The following is a 27584-nucleotide window of genomic DNA, read 5'->3' as shown; positions in this document are numbered from 1 at the left end:
CTAGCTCTCCACCTCCTTTTATTGCATCGGATCCTACCAGTTTCAGTTCAGAAATTTTTTGTTTATATGGCTGACCAAGGATAACAAACGTTTTTTTTTTTTTAAATTGGTAGAACGGAGATAAAACACCTTTAGACAACCAGACAGGGTAGCAAACAATGTGGAAGAGCTTTATGAGTGTTTAATGTCACTATTTTAAACTGATCTTAGCACGGAATTTCTTTAGATGGATTGAGATATAAGTCTGTTATTGTTGCACACGATTAGCGCACCACTAATATTCAAGCACGTTATACTCTTCGGTTAATTGCTGTAAATTGATTTAATAGTGTATCTGCAGCTATTAACCAATCAATTTCAAATTCAGAAAACTGGATTAACTTTAGGGTCCATTTGTTCTAGTTTGATTAAATTAGGTTTAGTATAAATAAGTTCAGTAGAATCAAGTCTAAGAGTATGAATGTGTAAAAGTAAGTATAAAAAAATGAATGTGGTTTAACAAGAATAAAATTAAATTACTTTAGGTATTAAGTACAGGTGGATTGTTTGGATTACGAATCTCGCTTCATTTCACTCCATACTATGTAGATATTCAAACATGGGCTAATTCACCCTAACATTGAAGACTTGAGAGGAGAGGGATATGATAACTGATTGACTGGACCTGAATTCCGTTTAAGTTTTTCCAAACAGAGAGAATAGAAAAATGAGAAGAAGTTTTAACGTGTCAGTAGACAATTAGTTGTTATTTCAGCAGAAACGTTGGAGCCGACTTGAATGCCTAAATAATAATCCTTGGGAGCTAACTCTATTGCCACTAATTTGAATCCTGGAGCTGTTCTGTGGTGTTAGGGAGTTTCAAGGAAATTTCTCACAGCAGCTGCAACATCTTCGTATAAACCATTCCAACCTGTATTAATTCAGGGGAGAAAAAGAAAAGGTGGTTAGTGTTTGGACTGGTTGGTGCTTGGAATGAAATGAACTAAACCTACCAGTCAAGAAACTTCCAACAAATATCATTTGTTGTGGGAGTGGGATAACAAGTAGTGTCTAGGACACAAGGAAGCAGATTATTCTTAAATTGTCGAATGATTCATGTTCTCAAACTGAGGGAAACATGAAAATGTAACATACCAACCAGTAATTTGTGTGTTGTTGACTTGTATCTATTTCCCATGTTTTCATCAAAAGTATGATTCGGTGTAAGTGTGTGAAAGACAAGAGGGCTTACAAGTCCTTGAGGCATGTACTGTTGTTGGATTCCATTTCTTGAGGATGCTGGCAATCCAATGAAAATACTGCTGGTACGTTAGGACTACCGAGCGTCTTGTCTAGAAGAGGAAGATTCTCAGGAGATGAGTGTGTGGAGAAGGGTGGTGAAGGAGTTGACGATGCTGAGAAGGAGTATCTCCGGTTGCTTGGTCCAAAACTAATGGGAAGTGGAGAGGGAGGTGTAGGAGGTGATGATGTTGGAGATTCCCACACCGAATTCATATTAGTTTTCATGAACTCTCTCACTCACTCACTTTCATTCTCCTTTGCTTCTCTTTGAAAACTCCTGTTAAAATTACTTTTAAAACAATACTGTTAATTAGTTGCATCTAGTTTTAGGTAAAACCTAACGGTCAAATGCCAAGTTCCCAAGCAGTACTAACTAACCATCAGTTATACATTCCTTTCTTGGACACTTGATATGAGCATCATTCAATCAAACCATGAGTTAGTTTGACTTTCTGGTTGGCATTTAACCATTGTACGAATACTAAACTTTCAGCTCAAAACACCATACCATTTTAAAAGCGAAGACTCCTCATTGCAGCATGTTGAGATCACTTTTCTCTTTCTTTGTCATGAGAATTCCAAGAAGGGAAGAACGAAGAAACTTTTGATAAAATATTTATCATAATAAAAAATTAACCGATTTAGTTATCTAAGCACAGTCACGTCTAAGCATCTACTCCTACACAACTTCCAATCTTCTTCAGCAACCTATATCTACAACCGAAACAACCGCCAATTGGTGCATCCAATCTAACTTTCCAAAGTTCCACTTAGATTTAAATATTTCTTCTGTGCTTGGATTCTCATTTGCTTTGAGGTAGAATGGTCGTTTCCATTTCCAAGGCTGCTGTACTGACAACTTGGTACTCCTTTATGGAACCGGTGGGTGAAGATTAACAACTAACAAGAGAGAAACAGAGAAAGAATGAACTGAGAATTATTCTCTCTGATTGAAGAAAACTGATGTAGTACACCAATTTATAGACACAGGTGTGCTTCAGTAAGGGGAATTCAACTAAATGAACAGAAAAACATGCATAACCAACCATAACTAATCCAAAACAAATTTAACTTATGCAACTGATACAGTAGCTGTTCATCAAGCTTGGTATACTTTGTTTCATAAATGAAAGTGTAACATGAATAATGCCTCCATTCTTCTATCTACAGAACTATTACCAGGTGCCATGAAAAGATTACTGGGTAGAGGTCGTTTCCAGCACACTGGGGAACGTGCATATTGGATTTTAACAAAGTAAACTGTTCCATCGTTCTTTAAGGGCCACATAAGCCTGAGGACAAGGTATTGCCAGAAATCCATGCCTTCCATCAATACAAGTTTCAGTTGCTAGGCTCAGTCTTAATAATGTATTGAGTGCCTTGTCAATTGGCATTTCAACCTGTCAATTTCAAATTGTCAAAAAATGCAAATTTTGCGATGATTATAGTCAGCACTACAACTTAACAGAGAGCTTATCACATTCCCCCCTGTGAGCAATAAGAAAATAAAAAAAATCACCTTCACTTTAAACACTTCATACATGAATCTCTCACATTTCTCTCCTACACTTTGTCGAGAAGTAACCTGCAGTTAGGAATGTTACACACGATTTATATACCACTTAGAATGCTATCACATAAAATGGATTTGCAAACAATTATTCCTAGCAAGTAGCAAGGCAACATTAAAATGAATTGCAGAAGACATGATAGCATTACTCAATTAGGAGGAACAATTAACAAACCTGATCCTTTTCTGCTTTGAGCAGGACAGCATAAGCCAAAATAGCTTCCTTGTACTGCATGCGTAAGATTTTGGGAATTAGAAGGTTATGAAGGTCAGAATACAGAATAATAATAATAATGAGGTTGGAAAGAAGTACTCCCATGTTTCCAATCCAGTCCCCCTATTCTACAAGATAAATATTGTGCATAACGCCATAACCTCATCTACAAATGTTAATGGGGCTTTTGTTTAGACATTGGATTTCAGAACCACACGAAACCAGTTCATAATTGCTGATAATTACTCAAATAAGGAAGTATACCATGATCTGATTTTCAGCGTAGCAAATTAACCATCCAACCCCAGTTTGATTGCATAATTTGAAAATATTTTCCAGGCCAATTATACAAGAAACATATATATGATTCAATAGTTTAAAAATAGATTAGACCTCAATTTTCAAACAAATTTATTCAAATAATTTAATATAAACAAAAAGGCTAATTGCACATTTGGCCCATCTAGTTTGGAATGTGTGCGATTCCCCCCCCCCCCCCCCCAGTTTTTTTTTAGTCAATTAAATTCCTCTACTTTCAAAATTTATGCAAATTTGGTCCTTCTGTCAATTTTCATATACAAATATTCATAAATCTTCATGTTGCATTCAAATATTTTGGAGTTCATGGTGGCTTGGGAATACAAAAAAAGTATAAAAGTAAAAAACTTGGTGAAAATTTAATAAAATTTAAAGGATCTTACGAGATGTGAAATTAGGATTTAAAAAGGAGAATTTGGGATTTTCTCATTTTTTAAGTGAAACTTCATATATTGGTTGGCAGGATTTGAGTGGAAGACTATTTAAAATATCTTAATTAAGTAGAATAAAAGTGATGGGGGCTTAATTGTGATAAGCCAAATGATTGATTCAGCAGCATTCCTTCCCCCCCCCCCCCCCCACGGGGCCAAAAATGTCAAAATAAAGTAATCTACAGAAGCTGAAAACATATAAATGCACAGAGAGCACAAAGAGAGGAAGTTACTCACTTGCTGCTGTTCAGAAGCATCGAGAAGAAAATGCACTGAGCCAAAGCCACTCGCTAATGTTTTCTCATAAAGAGTCTTGTTCACTAATAGCTGCAATATAACATTCACAATTCAGACATTTTCTTTTCAATAGAATGCGGAAGATAGAGCTATGTTCTCATGGTCTTTTAGCACAATAATCTCCAATAGCATCAGAAAAGATTATGTCAGTCCACCTGATACCGATCCCATGTCTGTTTGTAGCCAAGAACCACACGAGTCCCATATATTATTAGAGCACTTATGGCTAGTACATCAAGTAATATCGCTGATCTGACATAAAAATCAAAGTCAAATATTGTCAACAAGCACTCCAACAGTTTCTCAAATTATGTACTCCCTCCGGTCCTTTTTATAAGAAACACTTTGGAGATTTTTCTTGGTTCTTTTTATAAGAAACACTCTTATAAAATTAAGTCAAATAATCAATACCAATGCAAAGGGACTTATTCTCAATACAAAAATATGGAGGGAAATTGCAAGCACCCAATAGGTATGATCAACATTTATGGTAATTAGCATGATTGTTCTTGTAAAAAGGAAAAAACATCATTGGAATTAAGCATAGTACGTAGTTAATTTTATAAAAAATATTAGTTTCCTTGGTTTGTGTGATTTTGTCCAAGTTTTTCTTATAAAAAGGACCAGAGGGAGTAACTTCTAAGCAAGAGTAGTGGATGGAAGAAAGAAATGAGGTATTTCCTTCTAGCCCATCAAGAAAATGTACATTGTGTATGTGTGCACAATCTGGTTTGGAATGCTTTTTAGTGATAAAATAACATCACAAAAAGATCCAATAAACCAATTAGCAATTTAAAATAACGAATAACAGTATATCGGAGAATGATAGTTCATGCTGTATTGAAAATAATCAAAATATTAGGGTTTAAGGTAGAGAAGGAGTAAAGGAGAGAATAAGTATTCTGCATAACAAAATAGTATACTGATTACTGATATATGGAGTAAATGATGTGTTACAAAGACTAACCTCCAAACCGTAATTAAGGGACAAACAACTCACTAAACATGAAAGAAAAATTCCTAAGAATAAGATAAGGTTCTTAACAAAATAAGATCTCTAAGTGGGAGTTTGTTTGAAGATATAAAATTATATTCCCAGGAATGCTATATTCGCAGCCATAATTTATTCCCAAGTAAATTGTATAATTATATTTGGTAGGTATTTTGTATTCCCAGGAATATTTTGAAATTTTATTCAATTCATCAATTAAAAAAATAGAAAAACATGTGATAAAATGGTAGAAGTGGGAAGTTATCTTCAGAAGTACTGGAAATAGAAATGTGTATAATCAACTTTGCTAAGAATAAATTATGCCTGGGAATAATAAAACATTTCCATGCGTACTTTCCCGAGAATATTTTAAGATACGTCCAACAAAACACACTCTAGAAATAAGGTAACACCATCATCCTAAATAACATAGACTATCCTAATATAACGTCAGTTTATGCTCAGATCAACACATTTCTTATAGAAGTAAACTACCATGCTTGATAGTTTAAGAGGGCGGGGGGTGGGGGGGATACTAGATTACAGGGAGCTACACACTTTGTTTATTTTTTTTTAAACAATACCTTTCTAGCATCAGAGGTAATGAGGCTAACAATAACAATTTTATAACTGCAACTAGAAATCATGTATAGAGAAGATATGAAACTGAGATGTGCTTACGGGGAATCTAAGACATTCTCAAACTTGTAGTTTATAAAATATGCCAGAAGTCCCAAAATTGTGGCAGCATCCAAGCGCACCTGTAGTTTACAGTTAACAGCTAAGAGACTGAACAAATAAGGATAATGATACCTACAATGCTAAACTTAGCTGATCTATTATCTATATCATTATTGAACTTATTACAGGAAAGCATGTCAGTTTTATCTTTCCGGTGTACTAATCTCAACTCAACTACAGAGGCATTGAGCACAATATAACATTATCACAAAAGCTTTCCCATGCGTATTTATCATTCCGTTATTAGATAGAGATTGAATCACCCAAATACTTTCTGGTTTGTCAAACTGGACCAGGCTCTGATTAAAAAAATGTATGTTCTGGGAAATTTATTATCAAGTAAAAGAACAAGCTCAAATTACAATGCAATTTGTCATAAATACAGAATAAGCATATAAAAACACTTAATATACATAGCATGCAACTTCAAATGAGTTTGAAATTAAAGCTAAAACAAGAAGCCCGAGTTTTAGCAGATTTCTCACTGTGTCTATGATGCGGAATGATAGCTTTTTGTGAGGAAAGATTACCTGCAAATAAATTGAATATCATCTGAAGAATTATACGTATAAAATGCAAAGTTACAACTAAAACAACATTAAGAATAGTCTTCTAATATGAGATCTGACAATCCCTGTAGCGGGAAAATTATTACCGCTAAATCTGGAATAGGAATTCTCTCATAGATCTTTAATTGCAATGATGGAACCTCAGCTTTATCTTTAGCATTTATTTCACCAGCTTCCTTGGTATAAAGTAGAATTAATTCTTCAAATGCTGGCTCCTAATTGGGGAACGAAATTTGGATCAACTTTTCCACCATAACTATAACTATATCAGTATAACCTGGAGACAAACCATCACTGCCAGTCTCCAATGTAAATAATACACAAAGGTAGAGTTAAAATGGCTCTCCAAACTACATTTTTGTGTAGCTATACAAGGAATTATAGAAAATGGGTATTACCTGCAGGACTGACTGTGAGAAAAGTATTGAAATGGAAGTTCTCAATATTTTCCAAGGATCACTTCTGCAGGCCTTCCTTGTTGCAGGTCTCCATATATCACTTAGTGATATCCTTGATAAAAACGTAGGCCTGGATGGAGAATTCTATTGCTTGGTCATATCAAATGATGATTATTCAACCAACTTTCTCTAAAGTAGCCAACTAAACATGAAATCAACACACGTATCTGACGATTGCAGATATTAAATCACTCCATGTGCATGTAATATATTTCAATGCTTTAGCTAACATGATTCAAAACAATGATTCCCAAATGAATACAGTGAGATATTTGAAAAATTATGACCAATTATAAAGTGGGAGTTAATGCATGAAGAGTGCTAACCAGAGGATAGCTCAATTCACACTGGTTTGACCCGCCACTAAGCTACCTATTCCATTCTTTGAAAAACCCAAAAGTATATCCGATTTGAAAACACTACATAAATAGTACTTTCAGCATTTAATTTTTTTTTATGTATATATTACATACGACAATACTGCATTGTCTAGATTTAGCTATGTCACTGTTGCTGCGATCACCAATATCAGTTCAAAGCTAATTTCATGAACAGAAAATTTTGTTCCTTTATGATTTAGAGGAGAAGGAGCATCTAGCAGAGCTAACAGACAGTAATAAAAGAGCTGTTTTATGGAGCAAACCTTAAATAAGGTTCAGGAGAGTTACTATCACTGTTAACCTCAAAAGGTGTTTCTGGTGTAGGGGGAATAAGTCCAATCCAAGAAAGCAATCTCCTCAATAGCCTTTCACGAGGACCAACTGATGACAAAATCCCTTCATATAGAGCTACTGCCTTCTGAGCTGCCAGCCAAATGGGGAGTTCTGCATTCGGTACTTGGCTCACACCTATTTGCTCATCTGAAGCATGGTCACCATAAAGTAGTGACTTTTGGAACACTGACAATTCCTTTAGCCATAGCCTCAATCTTTCAGTCCAATTTTGTACTTCACGTTTCTGACTGGCATTTTCATAAAGCTGAAGAATCAAACAAAATATGTTACACTTTCCAGATACTTCTTAAGGTGTTAAAATTTGTAAGATAATTTTGACACGTTAGACATAATCATGATATCATACGTAACTTCTAAACTTCAGTGCCAAATCAGAGATATGAATCAATTAATCATAAGCCATGCCATGAGGTATCTGTACAATCATTGACAATATATTTATGCAGTAAAATGTGTAAAGAATTTTCAAGCCTGAAAAATGGGATGATTTGATATCTCTACTCAGATGTCAAAAAAGGTAAATAATAAAACTACCACAAAATAATAACCTCACTTATCGAGGTGCCAAGTCTTGCAAGTGGTTTTGATATAACAGAGAAGATTGCTTGTAGAAGCTTAGACTGTAAGTAATCCAGTTTTTCAACAATTAATAGGCCACTCTGCTTTTCAGTTGCATAACCCCGCCTACAATAGAAAAAGACATTACACTACTCTTAGATAAACAGAAGAAATATGTTAAATTATATATTTTGCATTACTCAAGTCCACTTCCACCTAAAGTGTTTTGTGAAGCATTTTCATCTGGAAGTTTACCTAAACCAGAAGCTTAACTGATCAGTTACTTAGAACAGATACTGTGTCAATATCCACTCAGAAATAACTATAAAAAAGGGAAAAAAATTAAAAGATAAAGCAGTACCAGAAAGTTAAAAACAAATATAGTAATTACAAAAAATAAAAAATAAGTATATTATTTCACTAATCAGTAATCAATCACAAAAGAAGTCCCTGAAGGATAGCTGAAGTGGTAAGAGCTGGGGAACATATGGATTGGGGAGGGGAAGGTCCAGGATCAAATCCCTCGAGGGAAATTTGACCAATCAAAAAAAACCAGTCACAAAAGAATATTTACTAAAACCTTCGAAGCTTTGATATTGAAACTATCATTCAAAAATTCCCAGCATGCAATAGTAATATTTCACATAACCCTTTTCAAAGCTGAAATGAAATATAGGCAAACCAAGGATTAAATATTCAATTTTTGAAATTTGATTTAAAATTTAATATGAAAGAATAAACATGCAGAAATAAAGTATATGGAGCTACCTAAATATTATGGCATTAGACTCATATGCTCTCTTCCAATCAACATATATCGGCAAGGTAAGGAGATAATCTGTGTTTAATGCAGATGTTAACATTAGATCCCTGGCTGATAGTTCTTCAAATTGGGCATTAGAAAGAAGCTGCATGAAAGCACGTTGGAATCGAGTAGCGACAGCAACTCTGCCAGAAATTTTGGGAAAATGTCAATCAAAGCATCATTTTGAACAAAGTCGAAACAGAGACAGAGGAGCAAACTTTTTTCTTAAGGGGGGGGGGGGGATGAAAAAACTGTACTCAAATAGACAGCTCCTATTTGTTTAACAGAAGCATGCATTTTATATATTATACAGTTATGTGAAAAGCACTTCTACACTCATTTTCTCTGTTTTTCTTCTAATATTGAATTTTCTGTTTTGTTCTGCCTATGCAATTGAATCCTTCTTCAGTGGAAAGGCTCCCATAAAGATCTAACGGCACAAATAGAAGGATCCAAAATTATTAAAAAAAACAGATTACAGAGATGAATTTTTTTTTATGATCATGAACTCATTGAGAAAAAAGCATTCCATTCCTTTAAGTTTTGATCATTTTCCAACTTATATTGACTAGAACTCCTATCGTAGTTTTTATTTTTATTTTTATTTTTATGGAGAGCATCAATTGAATCTGAATTCAATCAATTGCAATGCTTCTCCATATTAATTAGAAGGAGCATAATGGTGTCTGTTTGGGACAAACCTGGACCCCCCTTCATAATCTTTTTTGCTAGTTATGCCCTCCAGAGAACGCAAAAGACTCCTCAGGTCAAAACCACTGTCGGAAAGCATAGAGTTTTCCAGTTGAACCTGCATGTCCTGAAAGACCTTCCTGTCTTCAATTTCAATGATGTCATTGCTAGCCAAGCTTGAATCCTTCCCATTCGCCACAACTTGTTTCTCTGAATCAGCTGAATTCTGTCCAACGGGTTCAACAGAATTGGAAATGTGGTAATCGGAACGCATCTCCTCTAATATACTTTGGTGCTCAGCGTGAATTATTGAGTCCAAGCATCTGTTATTGCAGTAAATTAGCATACAACGTGAGAAAACACTAAGAAGAGACCAACAAGATTTCAATAATAACATTGTTTTCATCTCACTCCAGCTGAAGAGAATTCAGATGCATATAAGAAAATATGATAATCAATTATTAACGAGTGATGATAGCTGTGGACGACAGTTAGCATGTATGTACAGATATTTGCTAATATATAGTGGATTAGATAAGTGACTAAAACATGCAGGTTAGTTAGCTGTGGATGAAGAGTGAGAGGAGTAATGAGTAATGTGATAGGATAGTACTTACGAGGTGAGAAGGCGAAAGTGATGGGCATCATCGTCTTGGTCTTGGTTAAACATGTTAGAGAGGATGGCATCAAGAAGGTGGGACTTGGAAATAGGGATGTGTTTCTGTCTGGGCACTTGTATTTTAGAAATTCCAACTCCTTCTTCATCATCATCAACATCTCCGTCCCTGACACTGTTGGTGTTGGGACTGGGATTTTCATGGTAGTTGATGTTCTGTTGATCATGTTGTTGTTGTTGTTGTTGTAAGGCTGAGTCTGAGGATGGTTCCACAACAGACATTTGCTGAAGCCGTGAACAAGAAGTAGAAGAAGAAGGAGGAAGCTTGAGGAGGCCAGTGACAGCGATAGTACTGCTACTACTACTAGCAGTAGCAGCATGTGAAGAAGAAGGAGGGAAAGAGAGGGAGTAGGGTTGGGATTGGAAACTGTGATGTGCCTGCGAAATTGGAAGAGCGAATTTGTACCCGCAATATGACATCTGAACTCAGATGAGCATCCACAAGAACAAGGTTGAGACTGGAAAGAACAAAACAACCATATCAAAAGCACAACAACAACTGCTAATGAGTCTTTCTTACATTTTTGTAATGATAAATCATATGTTGTATTGTATGGTCACCAAAATAAGAAAAATCAAATAGAAGAAATCTAGAGAGAGGAAGTCTATGTGGAACCAGCGTAGACAGAAAAAGAAGGATATTGAAAGTTACTGTAGAATTTTTACTTTCACACTGCAATGTTTCTTCAGTGCTTACTGGTATTTCAAGGGAATCAAGTATGTACTACTTAAATTAATCACTTATTCGTATCGTACATTTGAGTATTTTTAAAAGAGTTGCACACATTCACTTTATTTTCACTTCACTTCTTATTTATCTTCATCTTCTTCTTGTTAATCATTTCATCAAATGACATCTCCACTCTTTTTGTTTTTTCTTCATATCTCCCCTCCAATTCAATTGTTGATTTTTTAAAACAATTTGATTAAAAAAACAAGAAAAAATTAATTTTGTTTGTCTGTACTGACCTGAGTTGACAGTTGAGCGGTACATAGCGACGAAGCACCCTAATCTTAAAGAACTTGAGGCCATACACATACACATACACCAACACCACTAAGGTAGCTTGGCGGCTGCAGTTGCTTATCCTCCTCCTCCGTCATCTTGAATCTCGATCTCATGTATCTGTCGTTGCACCCTCAGCATTGCTATGTTTACTTGAACTTTAGGAACCCTTGTAGTTGTACTAGAACGAAACAAAATCAGGCGTGTAGGGGTGTAGTGTCAGTGTTGTCGAGAGGAAGCAATTGCAAATCAGGAAGAAGAGAAACTGCAGTGGCAGCACGAGACAGGGTAGTTGATTTCGGGAAATACAAGGGGAAGATGCTGGGAAGCCTTCCATCAAGCTACCTGAAGTGGGTCTCGAAGAATTTACGAGCAGGGGATTCTGAGGAGTGGGCAAAGCTGGCAGACCAAGTCCTTGGAGACCCAATCTACAGAGACCGCATCGAGTGGGAGTTGGCTCTCAATGTGTTGAATGGCAATTCTTCTTCTTCGAGACAACCCACCAGTACTAGAGGAGGAGCGGTTTCTGAGCTTGAGGAGATAAGTGAGAGGTTTGGTTGGGATAATCTTGACAAGATTGGTTGGGGCAAACTTGATTTCGACCTTCTCGGCACATCTAAGGGTGGTAGAATTCCCAGACTTGTCAATCTCAATCTCATTCAACCCAAACAACAAAGAGTCAGAGACAACCACACACCAGAACCTCAACCTAGTAGGAGAACGGAGAGAAGGGAGAGGCGGAAAATGATGAAATTGAGGACACAGGAGGAGGAAGCACAAGCAGAACAACAGCAGCTGAACAACAATTTCCATAAGAGTCATACTCATAGCCATAGGGAAGAAGAACAAGAACAAGATGTGAAGAATGCTCCCATTGCCAACCCATTCCCTGGACGTCAGGCCCTTCTGCGGAGGGCCATGAACCACCGCACAACACCCACCACCATTACAAGATTCTGAACACCACCGGCATTGCATGCCTTTCTTCTTTTCCTTATTATTATTATTATGTAGTTCCCATTTTCGCATTTTCAATGAAATCTTTACCCAACATCTTTTCCAATATAATACTATGTGTGTGTCTGTTTGGCCTTATGCGGAGTGCCATAAATTAAGAATTGATTTAGTAAGGAGCTTTTGTGTTTAACATAATTCATTTTAGGGTTAAATAAGGTTTGGCCCTTATACTACACTAAGTTTAAGTTTGAAAGTATTCTCTTTCAGGTGCAAAGTTTGAATTTAGTCTCTACTGTTTGAGAAACTACCTAGTTTTAATCACTGCAGGAGGTGGTGGTTAGGTGATCTTGCCACATGGCTTCACCGATCCTACATAGAATTGTCATGTGTTTAATGAAGCTTATGTGTTTTTTATTTAAATTTCATTTTTCCACCTCAAATTAATTCATTAGAGTGGTATGCCCATCAAGTCACGTAATCTTGGACCTTCGACGATGTCAACGAGCTTAGTTCATCGGCTGTTGCACAAGAAGTGGGGGGGAGGGGATAAGGAGGTAGGTCAACATGGAGTCACAATGCGAGGAGTGGAAGGTTCTTTCGAGGAGGTGCCTTTAGTAACTGTCAAACAAAATGTTCCAAACCCTAAAGGGGGGAGAATAAGAATGTGGGAATCAATCCTATGAGGAATTACTCGAGCAAATAAAGTGTGTAGTGACGGAACCTTTGGTATGCGCATAGGCGACATTAATGCAGTTTTGTCCAACACAAAGAAGTTGGGTGGAGTTGCGTAGTCGGTGGCGCAACTACAACCTTTAGACAGTGTTTGTCATAGTAGTTGCATCAAAGAGGCTTACATGGCGTGAAGGTTACTAGAGGTGCACATTCCATTAGCCACCTCTTTTTTGCTGATGATAGTTTGATATTTACTGGGGCCACGCGGGAGGAAGCAGATTGTCTTTTAAGAGTGATCGGATTGTTTGAGAAAGCCTCAAGACAACTAGTTAATTTGGACAAGTCAGAGTTATCTTTCAGCTGAAATGTGCCAACCAGTAGCATGGGTACGATCCGAGTTAGGATGGGCGTAAGTTGACATCCATGGCAAGTACTTGGGTTTGCCTACTATTATTGGTCGCTCCAAATATATAGTCTTTGGGAAAGTCCAAGAGAGAGTGTGGAGAAAGCTTCGGGATTGAAAGGGGAAAGCTTTATCCAAAGCGGGTAAGGATGTTTTGCTAAAGTATGTGGCACAAGCAATACCAACATATGTTATGAGTTGTTTCAGAATTCCACCCGCCATATGTGATAGGATTGAGAGCTCTTCGGAAATCTTCTAGTGGGGACAAAGGCATAATGAGAAGAAGATTCATTGGGTAAGTTGGAAGCATTTGTGTAAGCCAAAAAAATAAGGTGGTATGTGTGACATTCGGGGCTGACGAGGGCGGGGAGCGATCGCCAGTGCAGTGAGGCACGAACAAGGAGCGGCTCCTGGAAGGCTTCTAACCGGATGGGCACATGAATGAACCGATCTCGCACCCGAACAAGAGGTATTCCGAGGCTATATAGGTATGGGACTTGTTGAGAGATTTTTTCTACACCGATACTAATTTAAAATTCTCAAGATTCAATTGTAGTATAGCATAGGGTTTTTGTCGTATCCGCAGGGAATTGCTAACACAAATGTCGTTCTTTAGTAAAATTACCCAAGCAATAGATTTTCAAAAGGTTGATAATTGTTTCGGTGACCAAAACACATTCAAATTAAACAAAGCGAGAGTAAAACGATTGATATCAAGAGAGAAAGCTGTTGGAATTGGAGTTCACCGTTTAACTATTAGTGTCCTATGATTCTATATGAATATTCATTCCTATCCATGATTCATCTACACCATTTCTACCCTACTTCATTGATTCCTCACATGAGTGGATATCTATAACTTACTTTCCTAAACATTGATTCCTCACATGCATAGAAAAGCTAAGTTATCTTTAAGCTCAGATGTTTAAGGGGCTAACAAACCTAACTCTATTCCTAGCAATTAGATTTATTAGATGATTAACTCTAGGTCGGACTCTAGACGCCGTAGCTTCCGCTCTTACGCCGAATCTATCGATATGTTCTAGGTGCGCAAACTAAAACATAGCATTAAGAACAAGAGAAAACCATTGAATCATGTAATAGAAACTATATTTTCATATAGAAATCAAGAAGAACAAATCATGGTTAAAGGTTACATCCAAATCCAACAAAGAAACTTAGAAACCCATATCCATGGATTGCTTACAAAGCTTACAAGAGGAAACTAAGGTGAAAGCGGCGACCCGTGCCGTCCTCGATGTGTCTCCAGCACGATGGATGGTGGATCAAAGCTCCCAAAGTTTCTCTCTTCCTTCTCTCTGCAATTTTCTCTCCAAGAGGTCCAAAATATGTCAAGAGATGCTTCCATTCTGATCTGGTCGAGCCTTTTATAAAACAGGGCAACAGTTTCGCTTAAGCTGATAAAGGTGTCGCTTAAGCGAGCAGGTTTCTTCACCTTCAGGTAAGGTCTTTGGCTTAAGCGAGACCAATTCTTGCTTAAGCCGAATTGTCTTCCAGAACCACTGCTACTGCCATGTAATTTGGCTTAAGCGAGGAAACATTTGGCTTAAGCGGACTTCAATATTTTTAGCCCTTTTGATCTTCAAATGGTTGGATCTTCTTGACTTTTCTCCTACAATAAAAACCAAAGAGTCTAAATGATAAAACCAACATATCTTACATTTATCTATATAAAAACTATCTACTTACTAAATTAACCTTATTGAGGGATAATTTGAAAGATAACGTACACATTTAGTATAGATAAGTGCCGAAATTAATATAGAAGATCAGGTAAATTTGGCACTTATCAACTCCCCCAAACTTGAAACTTTGTTTGTCCTCAAACAAAAGGTATTGGCTAACAAAATGTATTGGCTAACAAAACATATTCACAAATGTTCTTGAACAAGCATGGCTTATGAACTACTAATGTCAAAGTTTCTTTTCACAAGCATGATTCAAGCATCAATTACCAACTAGAACATGTGAAGCCCACAACAAATGGTTACAGTAATGATACAAAAACACACTAGCATGAAATCATTGGCATAACATTGAATCCAATACTCTTCAATCAGGGAACCATTCAAATTCTCATCAAACTATTCACTACTCTTCAATTCTCTATGAGGTAAGTGTTTCACACTATTCAGCCATTGATTCACAACATGTCAAACTTGTCACCTGTCTCATCAACTATTAAAACTGCATGGAAACTCAAAAATCACAAAGGTCTTTCTGGGTTGTAATGTGGCTAGGGTTATCAAGAAAATTGTTTTTTCTAGATTTCAAGATATTTTCAAGTCAAGAGAGCAATTACATTTGGATTCATGCAAAAATTATGAACATTTTTCACTCTCCTTCTACCAATCCTCTTTTTCACCCCTTTTACACAATTTCATGCACATAAACCCCTTTTCTTCTCATTTCCATTCTTTTTCAATCATTTTTTCTTTTCTTTTCTTTTTTTTTTGTTTTTTGCTAGACTATGCACAAGCATTTTTTTTTTCAAACATTATATATACAAATGATAGAAAACTAACAAAAATATATCAAAGCCTCCACTCCCCCCAACTTAGCACATTAGCATACAATCCTCACATAAATGCTCTCTTAACTTAAAAAGTATGGGAGAAACATTGTTTTTTTTTTTTCATTTAAGTTCGGGATCATACACAAAGAACAACAAAATTTCCATTTAGGCTCAAAAGGGGTGCAATTGGAATTCCTAATCAATGGTAGGCTTATTTGGCTAAGTAGTTTATGTACACTAAAGAACAAAATTGCCTTGATCATTTTCTATCATTCCCATGCAATTCAATAGTTAGAGACTCAAACAAGTAAAACTGTGCAAAACAATGGCGAATCTCTCGAATCTCACCAAGTGTTTGGCTACACTCCTCACTAGGCTTAGGAGTCCCTGATTTCAAGCATTTTCAAAATGAACCTATGACATTCATGTGAATGATGCATTCATATCATATAATGACACAAAGTTAGTGCAATCACAATGAACTAAGAACTTTTAAAAACACACATCATGCTCAACTTAGCATTTCATAGCCCATGCTCATTACCTAAACCAACAACCAATCATTTGCAACTCAGAACAGTGAGCAACACAAACTCATAATCCAAAATTCAAAACATGTGCTAGCAATTAAGAACACAGCAAAATAAAAACCAAAACCAAGGAAAGTACTAATAGTTATAAAGTGAAATGACGAAAAATAAAAATGAACTTGGATGAGTGGCTGTGGTCATCAATCCTCAACTCCATCCTGCTCCTGAACAGCAATCATGTAATCATTAGCTCTCAAGTTAGCTGCTGCAGAAGTAGTAGCTTCATCTCCATCTCCATGTCCAGCAGCTCTCTCCTCCTCCTTGGAATTCGGCCTGTCCTCAGGCCAAGCATCACGACCCTGTCTGTGCTGCAACATTTGCTCCTGAACAGCCTAGATCTCATGCATTAGGTAGAAGACAATTTTAACATTTTCATTCATGCATTTTGTCAAACACCTAGGGTGCACAACCTTTAACATATGAAGCATATAACAATTTGAGTTTACAATCTCGTAACCAAACTTAAGAGCCTCAAACAGTCCTATTCAAAGATGCAATTATTTTCCTAATGAGACCACAAATTCCTCGATGCTCATCAGTGCTTGCACAATCAAAATCTCCAAATTTAGAGCTCTAGAATGTGAAATCAAATTGAGGGAGGAATGAGAAAACTTTACCTGAGAAGTAGACAACCAAAATCCCCAATTTACAAGTACAATTGAAAGGGAGAGAATGGAGAAACTGGAACCAAGGAGTTTAAAATCCTGTTCTTGTGTGTGTGCAATGGAACCAAGTTACATGCTCTTGTGTGTGAGAGGAAGTGACATGTGATTGTGTGTGAGAATGGGGTTTGTGTTTTAAAGAGTGAGTGATTTTTTTATTTAATAGGTATCTCGCTTAAGCGAGAATTTTTAGGCTTAAGCGAACTTGCCAGTTCTTGTGTGCTATCTTTTCTTCAGAGTGTCGCTTAAGCGGAACTTGCTCTGGCTTAAGCGAAATTGAACCCTGGTACACTGTAACTTCTTTCTGAATTTGGCTTAAGCGATCATTTGGCTAGCTTAAGCGAAGTACCTGTAATTATGCAGCATAATACAGTTAAGTCTTGCCAAAATTCCCAAGTCTAACCTCCAAAATTTGTATGTCTCTTCTTCCTTGCTTTTCAATCATAATGAGGCATTTCTATCTTCAATTTAAACTTGTGATTCACTTGAATTCCACATGTTAATCATCAAAGAACATGAATTCAATTTAGCACTCTTTTTGACTATTTACACAAGTGGATACCTCAAATTTTGATTCATCAATTCTCAATGCTTCATAAGAGGATAAATCACTTACTTATCATCTAAGAAACTTGTGTGAAGACTAAAATCATGAAAAGAGACACAAGATTTTTATTTCATATTCTAACTCATACCTTACACACAATTCTGCTATTTTCACAACCCAACACCTCAATTTCTTCTTTTCACATTTTCCTAGCTTTCTAAGTCCTTAGACTCACTATTCATATCATTTAAAACTTGTGAGAGGCCTTAAACTACACAATTGAAGCACATCCCCATAAGGCACACTCCAAGATCAAGAAGACTACACAATGAGCAGTCTTAATGCATTTTCACTTCAAAGCCAAAGAGTTCACATTGGATCCTATTCTAATATTTGAAAAATAACATTAAAACACAAACATGAGTTTGTTCAAAAGTTATGGAAAGCAATTTTGCACAGTTAATGCAGAAAATCACCTAGAGTGACTTGTTTTTCATCATGAGCACACTACTACAGACCTCAATTTTCTCAAAACACACCAACCTCAAAAATCATCAACTCATATGCATGGTAAGCATCAAATTAGACTTGTTATAACTTTGAAACTCAGGTTTTAAACCGAAAATCACAGGATGCACAATTTACTCAAGTTCACATGCAAAAACAAGTCACAGCCCTATCTTTTACAAATCCATCAAATCATTGATTTCCAAGCCTTTGAACACTCTCAAAACTCTAAATTAAACTTGTGAAACACATAAATATACAAATTTAAGCACAACTTCACACTTAAACTTACTAAAAGCCTAAAACACACAAGAACAAGAAAATCACATTAAAACACTGGGTTGCCTTCCAGGAAGCGCTTCTTTAACGTCAATAGCTTGACGCTTTGAAATTCAATTTGTCAAGGAGACCAAAGACAAGAGGAGGGAATGGTTCCCTTCTTCCTCTTTGGTTCCTTCTCCTTTTTCAGAAGTTCTTTGAAGCACTTTTGACACGTAGTCACAACCTTCCACATCCTAGAAAACTTTTTCTTCTTTCTTATCCTTCCTTTCTTCCCTAATCCATTCTTCACATCCTCTTTAGCATCAAAATCACAGTTTTTATTTTCAGAATGTTTAGTTTTTGCATTTTCAAGCTCAGACAAGTGATTTGATGCATCAATTGAAGATAATGATGGATCATGCTCATCAAATAATTTTTCCAAATCAAAACCAACATTTTTAATTAAAGAAACCATGCCTTTGCTTTGTCGGTGATGATTATCACTAAAAATTGTAAAATGTACCTCATCTTCACCTTGTCTCACCTTCAGGATCCCAGTATCTACATCAAATGCTATCCTGGCAGTGATAATGAATGGCATCCCTAAAATGATTGGGATCTCTTTGTCTTCAGGAACATCTACAACCACAAAGTCTATTGGGAAATTCAGCTGCTCCACCATCACAGTCACATTCTCTGCAATTCCTTGAGGTAATTTGACTGATTTATCAGCTAGTTGCAGCGTCATCCCTGTAGGCTGTACTTCCACATCTCCCAATCTTTTCAACAAGGAAAGAGGCATTAAATTGATAGTAGCCCCAGAGTCTATCAGTGCATTACATGATTGATTGTTGTCAAGTTTAACCGGCAAGACAAGACTCTTGGAACTTCTATGCTTTGGAGGTGGTAAGCGTTGCAGAATTTCACTACAACGTCCATTGAGCTGGATCACCTCATCTTCATGCAGTGCTTTCAACCTGTCCTTTTTGTTCAAAAGCTCTTTCATGTACTTGCCATAGGAGGGAATTTGCTCCAATGCCTCAGAAAATGGCATTGTGATGTTCAAATGCCTGAAAATATCTAGAAATCTCCTATTTTGCCTCTCATGATCAATCTTTTTAGAATTCAGAGGATATGGCAAGCGTTGGATAGGCGGACTCCACCTGACTTCCTCACTCTCTTTCTTTTTCTCATGGTTTTCACTCTTTTTCTTTTCCTCTCTATCTACAACCTCCTTTTTATTCCTTTCTTCTTCTTTTTCAACTTCTTCCTCTTTTTCACTCTCTTTTGGATTATGGCTCTCATTTTTCTCTTCATCCACATCAATCTCTCCACCAACTACTCTCCCACTTCTTGTGAATATTGCATTGCAATGCTCCCTGGGATTGTCTTATGTATTGGCATGGAACTTCCCTTTCTGCTCAGTATTCAGCTGACTCAATTGTTTAGCCATCTGTCCAACCTGTACTTCCAAGTTTTTAATGGATGCATCCGTATTTTTCTGGTTGGATATCGAAACCTGCATAAATTGGGTTAGTGTATCCTCCAGTTTGGAAGTCCTATCTTGTGATGATTGTTGAAATGGTTGATTATGCTGGTATTGTTGATTTTGGTACGGTGCTGGTGGTACCCTGCTGGAAGATGGTCCTGTGTCTTGCCTCCAAGGTTGGTTATTGTACTGGTTACCTCCCCTAGGGTAGTTGTTCTGGTACTGACCTTGCCTCTGCTGATTTCCCACATAGTTCACTTCTTCTTGATTCTGATCACAGCTACTAGTATGATGATCAACTGCACAAACATCACATCTATATACCTGTTTTCTAGAAGAGGAATCATGCATCTCCTTTAGCTGTTTGGGCAGATTTTTCAGTATTTGCTTTACTTCGTCCAGTTGTTGTTGAAGCTGCTTGTTTTGAGCTAACACAACATCAGTTGCTCCAAGCTCAATCATTCCTCCTCTCCTAGGTGAACCTCGGTGATGTTGATCTTGTTGATCATTTAAGGCCATCGCTTCAATGATTTGAATGGCTTCAGTGGGCGATTTAGCCATTAACGAACCACCGGACGTTGCGTCAAGAATCTGCCTAGTTGGTTGCTGCAAGCCCTTTCGAAAGATATGGATTTGGGACCTTGAATCAAACTCATGGTTCAGGCATTTCCTCAACAACGATTTAAACCTCTCCCAAGTTTCACATAAGTTTTCACCTGCACCCTGAGAGAAAGCAGAAATCGCAGTTTTACAATCCATAAATTTAGAATCAGAGAAATACCTAGCAAAGAATTTCCGTTCAAGTTCATTCCAATCGGTAAGGCTACTTTGTGGTTGATCTAAAAACCACTCCTTTGCTTGCCCAAGTAGAGTCAAGGGAAAAAGCCTCAGAAACACAGCTTCTTCCTCAGCTTGTGTAAGACCAGCCGTGCCACAAAGTTCATAGAACTTTGTCAAATGCGTGTGCGGATTCTCATGGTCTAAACCTGTAACACCCCAATTTCTCAACTGAGGAGTCACATTAGTAACCTAACAAAGTCTAAGGACCAATCTGCAATCCCTAAAAACCAAGGGAATTTTTTTTCTGTAAAACAACTAAACACTTCGGCTAAAAGGTTGGAAACATACCATAACTTTATTTAGATAACTTGTTTCCCGATATACAGTAATAATAGTTTACAATACCATAAGTAAGGTTCAGAATAAACATGCGCACTTTAACAGTGGCGGAAGCAAGACTTTAATAACAGAGTTCTCATAAAGTAAAAGAGACTCCAACATAATCCACAAGAAGAGAAGCAAAGCTGCTTCTCATACCTCTACTCCACCGCTTACAACTCGATCTCCAACTCGAGTAGCTATGCCTCGGCGGAAGGATCTCCATCGCCTAATAGCGTTAAGCGCCCAAACAACAAGTAGCAAATAGAAAGGGTTAACTCCATGCAATTACCATGTATAAAAGAGAAAAATCATGCTGTTCGAATTTAATTACCTGGCATGGTAAATAACTAGCAACATAACTCAACTCATATATCAACAACTTAAACATAAATCGGACTCAGATAATAATAACCTCAACAATGTAACATCAAATCAGATATCAATAAACCAATACGAAAATCCAACAACATAGGGTCAGGTGTTAGTTCCCTATAATGCAACTATATGCTGCTAACAAAATGGATCGATCAATATCGTCTCTCAAGACGGGACAATGATAGGACACACCTCCTCATCGCCACTTATAACGTCATACATGACGGGACAATCATAGGACACACCTCCTAATCGCCACTTAACGTCACACAAGACGGGACAATCATAGGACACACCTCCTGATCGCCACTTAGCATCTCGCAAGATGGGACAATGATAGGACACACCTCCTCATCGCCACTTGACTCAAGCCCTATATGCCAAGTCAGACAATAACAAAGCCCACCCAAGGACCAATCCAAAGTAACCACATGTTCCATCCACTAGGAAGCAGTAACGACAGAAACCAGTAAACGGCCGAAGCCTCTCAGAAAACATTTTCCAAATTCAGCATAATAATCATAATCATCTGCCAATCAATATAAACATCTTCATCTCAAACACAGGTAGTACGATAAAAGCATGCAAGACTCAAAGACGCTCTAAAACCGAGTTACCCTTACCTTCGTGAGTAGAAGTTGGGCATGGAAATTGCGAACCTAGAACAAAAAAACACAATCATCAACACAAGCTTCACTAGGAGCAACACGATCTACTAATACTAATCGAAATCGTAAAGAAAGCCTCTAAAGCTTCAGAGTTCCTATTTAGGCACAAATTGACAACGGAGACTTCGTTCGCTAAAACGAGCATAACTCGAGCTACAGAACTCAGAATGACACGAAACCGGCGCCAAAATTTCGACAATTGAAAGAGCTACGCAATGGCTCAGGTCATAGAGACCCAAAAATTGTTTTTGGACACGGTACCCAAGCAATTAGGTTTCGGCCACTATGGAAAATAGGGTTTTCGAACTTTTTCTTCGATCTAAATCAATTCACAAGGTAGTTTTAGGGTAAAACTAAGGCAAAGAAATTGTCGGAACAATTTTCGGACAATCGGGTCGAAATACGACTATCCAGGGGCATTTTGGTCCAAAATAAAGGCTCAAAACTTCAAAGTTATCAGTTCGGAAAACAAATTTGACAGCATTGATCCTCATGACATCCGTGACAACAAATCCTAAAGGCACGAAGTCAGATTACAGCTTTTCGACAATAAAGTTTCGAAATGTGCGACTAATGGGGTTTTGAATCAATTTTTCAGATCTTGGACAACTGAATCGCAATCGGCGATTACTGACAGAGGTTTTAGACTCATGGGAACATAAGGAACATAACCCAACCAAGAAATCAAGGAAATCGGACAATTTTAGAAAAAGCTCAAAACTGTGAGCACAGAAACGACTTCAGAAACGCAACAGAAACAGTAAACAGAGGTAGGATTCATGCTAGTTACCTCAATACCTAGAAGTAGGGACGAACTGCACGAAGATTGGTCAAGTTTTCGCGAAAATTTCTCCTATCCTCCTCTCTCCTTGCTCGCGGCCTTGAATGGGTGAGAATGAAGAGATTTTGCTTTTTTCGAGCTATTTATAGGCAGGTGAAATCGAGGGAAAATGAAAATTTCGCGATTCCGATTTTTGCAGCACGTCCACCGAGGAATTCTAAGAGAGATTCTGGCGTCAGAATTCCAGAACTCAAAACAATTATCTATGATTTGGGAAAAACGATATCTAAAATCCCAAATGCGGTGTAAGTTAATCTGTCCCGTTAAACTACTTTTTGCTGTGATGCTCAGACGACAAAACTTCCTTCTGAAGAAAGATTGGAAATGTCGAAACAAATCTGGCAACACGGACGGAAACTTCGTTAGAAGTCCCGAATAGAAAAAGTCTTCATCCATCGCTCGAATCTAGGGTTTCGAAGCAAGGAAATTAGCGTCGTCGGACTTCCGAAAAGTGAATACTATCGTGCGTACAGTCTAGAGTTCCGAAATGAAACGCTGGTCGAAGGAAAAATAAAGAAAATCTTTAAATTTTCCAAGGATTCGAAATCTCACTTAAAACGTTGCTCTAAAGCGAAATTAGCCTATTCTGGACACGCTTGCCATAAGGCGGGTGTGCAGACGACTCGCTCTAATTCCTAAAATGACTACGCAACATTCCTCAAGCAATTCCTGAACTTTCTTCTTCATTAATCTTTCTCAAATATCAAACTCCTGTCACGCTTACACTGATTCTACGCGTGAGTCGGAAATTAGCTTGTTCTGAAAATCCAGGTCTTACAATACTACCCCCCAAAAAGAAAGTTTCGTCCTCGAAACTTAAGGCTCAGTGAAGAGTTCCGGATACTGTTCCTTCATCCTCTCTTCTAGTTCCCAAGTAGCATCGCCCGTGACTTGGTTCCAAATCACTTTTACCAGAGGAACCTGCTTGTTTCTCAACTGCTTGATCCTACGTTCCTCAATCCTCATTGGTGCCACTTCAAAAGACAAGTTGTCTCTAAGCTGAATATCATCTTCCTTGATGATGTGAGAGGGATCAGGAATATACTTCCTCAATTGTGATACGTGTAGCACATCATGAATCTTGGAAAGAAAAGGTGGCAACGCAATCCGATAAGCTACTTTACCGACTCGCTCGATAATCTGATACGGTCCAATGAACTTCGGTGTCAGCTTCCTCGACTTTATCGCTCTTCCCACTCCGGTAGTTGGTGTCACGCGAAGTAACACATGGTCTCCCGCCTCAAACTCTAACTCTCTCCGTCGTGTGTCAGCATAACTCTTCTGTCGACTCTGTGACGTCCTCATCTTCTCTTGTATTTGCTTCACTTTCTCAGTAGTTTGTTGTACTAATTCAGGTCCAACGAGAAGATGTTCGCCATCTTGAAACCAACATAAAGGAGTTCTACATCTCCTCCCATACAAAGCCTCATAAGGTGTCATTCCAATACTAGCATGAAAACTGTTGTTATAAGTAAACTCGATCAACGGCAACAGCTCATCCCAGCTTTCTTGACTATCCAGAACACAGGCTCGCAGCAAGTCTTCCAATGACTGTATTGTCCTCTCTGTCTGTCCATCCGTCTGAGGGTGATAGGCAGAGCTCAACCTCAACTTCGTCCCAAGCGCCTCGTGCAACGCCTTCCAGAAATGCGAAGTAAACTTCGGATCTCTGTCAGAAACAATACTCGATGGTACTCCATGAAGTCGTACAATCTCAGCGACATACACTTTTGCAAGTGCCTCCACATTGAACGTGGTCTTCACCGGTATGAAATGTGCTGACTTCGTCAGACGGTCCACAATGACCCAAATGGAATCAAATCTCTTCCTCGTAGCTGGCAAAGCTACCACGAAATCCATAGAGATACTGTCCCACTTCCACTCCGGCACATCAAGTGACTGTAACATACCCGCAGGCTTTTGATGTTCTATCTTCGCCTTCTGACATGTCAGACATGCCGCCACAAACTCTGCTACATTCTTCTTCATTCCTGGCCACCAAAAATTCAACTTTAGATCTTGATACATCTTTGTCGATCCCGGATGAATACTCAATCTGCTCTTGTGACCTTCGTCAAGAATCATCCTTCTCAACTCCATGTCCAATGGTACGCAGACACGTCCTTTGCAACGCAGAATGTTGTCGGTTCCTACCTCAAAATCCGGCGCTTTTCCCAAAATGATCAAGTTCCGTTTCTCGATCAGCTCCTCATCTAACAGTTGTTTCACCTTGATCTCGTTCAGAAAATCACTAGTGATCGTCACCATCCCAAAGCTCAATTTTCCAGGTGTCACTTGCATACCCAAACTGAGGTCGCGAAAAGTCTCGATAAGTTCCAATTCCTTAATCATCAACGATGAAACATGAATTGTCTGGCGACTCAGTGCGTCTGCTACAACATTTGCTTTTCCTGGGTGGTACAACAAAGTGAAATCATAGTCCTTGATGAATTCCACCCAACGCCTTTGTCTCATATTCAGATCCTTCTGATCGAACAGGTACTTCAAGCTCTTATGATCACTAAAAACAGTGAAAGTGCTCCCATAAAGATAGTGCCTCCAAATCTTGAGCGCAAATACCATAGCCGCTAACTCCAAATCGTGCGTAGGATAGTTCCGTTCATGTATCTTCAATTGCCTTGAAGAATAAGCCACAGCCTTTCGGTGTTGCATCAACACACAACCCAAACCTTGGTACGAAGCATCGCAGTAAACATCGTAGGGTTCCTTCTCTTGTGGTAATGTCAGAACTGGCGCGGTCGTCAAACGCTTCTTCATATCTTGGAAACTCTGTTCACAATCCTCTGTCCAAGCAAAAGGTTGGTTCTTCCGGGTGAGTTTCGTCAATGGTCCTGCAATCTTAGCAAAACCTTCGATGAATCGTCGGTAATATCTAGCTAAACCGATGAAACTCCTTATATCTGTCACAGTCTTAGGACGCTCCCATGCAAGTACTGCTTCCACTTTACTGGGATCCACAGCAATACCCTCCTTTGAGATGACATGTCCTAAAAACTTTACTTCTTCGAGCCAAAATTCACACTTTGTCGCGTTAGCATACAGTACCTTATCCCGAAGAACTTGTAATACTTGACGTAGATGTTCCTCGTGTTCTTCACGATTCCTCGAGTAGATCAAGATGTCGTCGATGAACACCACAACGAAGCGATCCAAGAATGGATGAAAGATCCTATTCATGTAGTCCATGAATACAGCTGGTGCATTCGTAACTCCAAACGGCATCACCAAGTACTCATAGTGCCCATAGCGTGTCCTAAACGCCGTCTTTTGAATATCCTCATCCTTGACTCTAATCTGGTGATATCCCGATCTCAGGTCAATCTTCGAGAAAATAGCAGCACCCTTCAACTGATCCATCAAATCGTCAATCCTTGGCAACGGATAACGGTTCTTTATCGTGACTTTGTTCAACTGTCGATAATCCACACAAAGTCGCGATCTTCCGTCTTTCTTCTTCACAAGCAGCACTGGCGCTCCCCACGGAGAAACGCTAGGTCGGATAAACCCCTTCTTGGTTAAATCTTCGAGTTGACTCTTCAGCTCAGTCAGTTCTGCCGGTGCCATACGATACGGTGCGATTGATATAGGTCCAGTGCCTGGGACTATATCAATTGTGAACTCCATATCTCTGACCGGAGGTATTCCAGGTACGTCTTCGGGGAACACATCCTCGAAATCTTGCACAACAGCAATTCCTTGTACTCCATTCTCCTTAGCTTCCACCACGGTTGTAGACATGAGAGAACTCAAAGCTCCTTTCCTCAAAGAAAGCTTTGAAAAGTACGAGTTCAGGAACTCAGCGAGTCCAGCATCGGGAAAGATAACTACCTTATTGGCGCAATCAAGAAGAACATGATGGTGGGACAACCAATCCATGCCTATGATCACATCCAATCCCTTGAGAGGTAAACAGATTAAGTTTGCTACAAACTTCTTATCTAGGTACATCCAAGGACATTCCAAACATGCAGTGTTAGTAACTTGTTGTGCCATAAGGGCAGTCAGATTAGCAATAGCTTGCTCCATCGGATTCATGCTGTCTGAACCTTGAGTCTCGATCGGTTGTGGAAACCTCCTGTTCCTGTTTTCATGAACAGTCAAAGACCACAACAGATACTCAGGCCAGAACAACACAAAGTTCTATAATAACTAACTATGTATATACTTATACCAAATGTATAATTAACAATAACTAGCATAAGGTTATTCACTTACGAATAACCTTCAAAAATAATCTATATAAACAGTAATCAAGCACACTCTTCCTCCGATTGACACCCCATCAATCGGTCTCAGAGTTCAAACATCTTAAGCAGGCACTCTACCCAAAAACTCTGGTTTTCTAGACCAAAGCTCTGATACCACAATTGTAACACCCCAATTTCTCAACTGAGGAGTCACATTAGTAACCTAACAAAGTCTAAGGACCAATCTGCAATCCCTAAAAACCAAGGGAATTTTTTTTCTGTAAAACAACTAAACACTTCGGCTAAAAGGTTGGAAACATACCATAACTTTATTTAGATAACTTGTTTCCCGATATACAGTAATAATA

The 27584-nt window shown here is 38.1% G+C and overlaps 2 protein-coding genes and 1 non-coding gene across 5 annotated transcripts; 2 read left to right on the top strand and 1 right to left on the bottom strand.

The window, feature by feature from the left end:
- Positions 1-2198: 2198 nt before the first annotated feature.
- LOC130748463 (uncharacterized) lies at positions 2199-11441 on the bottom strand. 3 transcript variants are annotated; one of them, XM_057601682.1, is made up of 15 exons: positions 11303-11441; positions 10275-10791; positions 9669-9980; positions 8931-9110; positions 8153-8288; positions 7514-7848; positions 6811-6940; positions 6499-6627; positions 6329-6373; positions 5784-5863; positions 4267-4363; positions 4052-4141; positions 3027-3080; positions 2801-2866; positions 2199-2681 (listed from the first exon to the last, which is right to left on the bottom strand). In XM_057601682.1, the coding sequence occupies exons 2-15, from the start codon at positions 10751-10753 to the stop codon at positions 2529-2531; spliced, it is 2286 nt and encodes a 761-aa protein (XP_057457665.1). In that variant the 5' UTR covers positions 10754-10791; positions 11303-11441; the 3' UTR covers positions 2199-2528. The 3 variants fall into 3 exon arrangements, 2 of the variants coding, with proteins under 2 accessions (XP_057457665.1, XP_057457666.1); XM_057601683.1 differs by lacking the exons at positions 2199-2681; positions 2801-2866; positions 3027-3080; positions 11303-11441 and adding an exon at positions 3088-3231 and having other exon boundaries at positions 10275-10906; XR_009022684.1 differs by lacking the exons at positions 2199-2681; positions 2801-2866; positions 4267-4363; positions 11303-11441 and having other exon boundaries at positions 3024-3080; positions 10275-10905.
- Positions 11442-11453: 12 nt separating this feature from the next.
- Positions 11454-12469, top strand: LOC130748465 (uncharacterized). Its single transcript, XM_057601686.1, has one exon. It carries the CDS (start codon positions 11454-11456, stop codon positions 12297-12299), a length of 846 nt encoding a protein of 281 aa, XP_057457669.1. The 3' UTR covers positions 12300-12469.
- Positions 12470-20612: 8143 nt separating this feature from the next.
- LOC130709611 (small nucleolar RNA R71) lies at positions 20613-20719 on the top strand. Its single transcript, XR_009010090.1, has one exon. It is a non-coding gene; the product is annotated as a small nucleolar RNA R71 (small nucleolar RNA).
- Positions 20720-27584: the final 6865 nt, after the last annotated feature.

This window comes from Lotus japonicus, chromosome 3, assembly GCF_012489685.1.
Source record: "Lotus japonicus ecotype B-129 chromosome 3, LjGifu_v1.2".
NCBI lineage: Eukaryota > Viridiplantae > Streptophyta > Magnoliopsida > Fabales > Fabaceae > Lotus > Lotus japonicus.
This window is presented reverse-complemented; position numbering and strand designations above follow the sequence as displayed.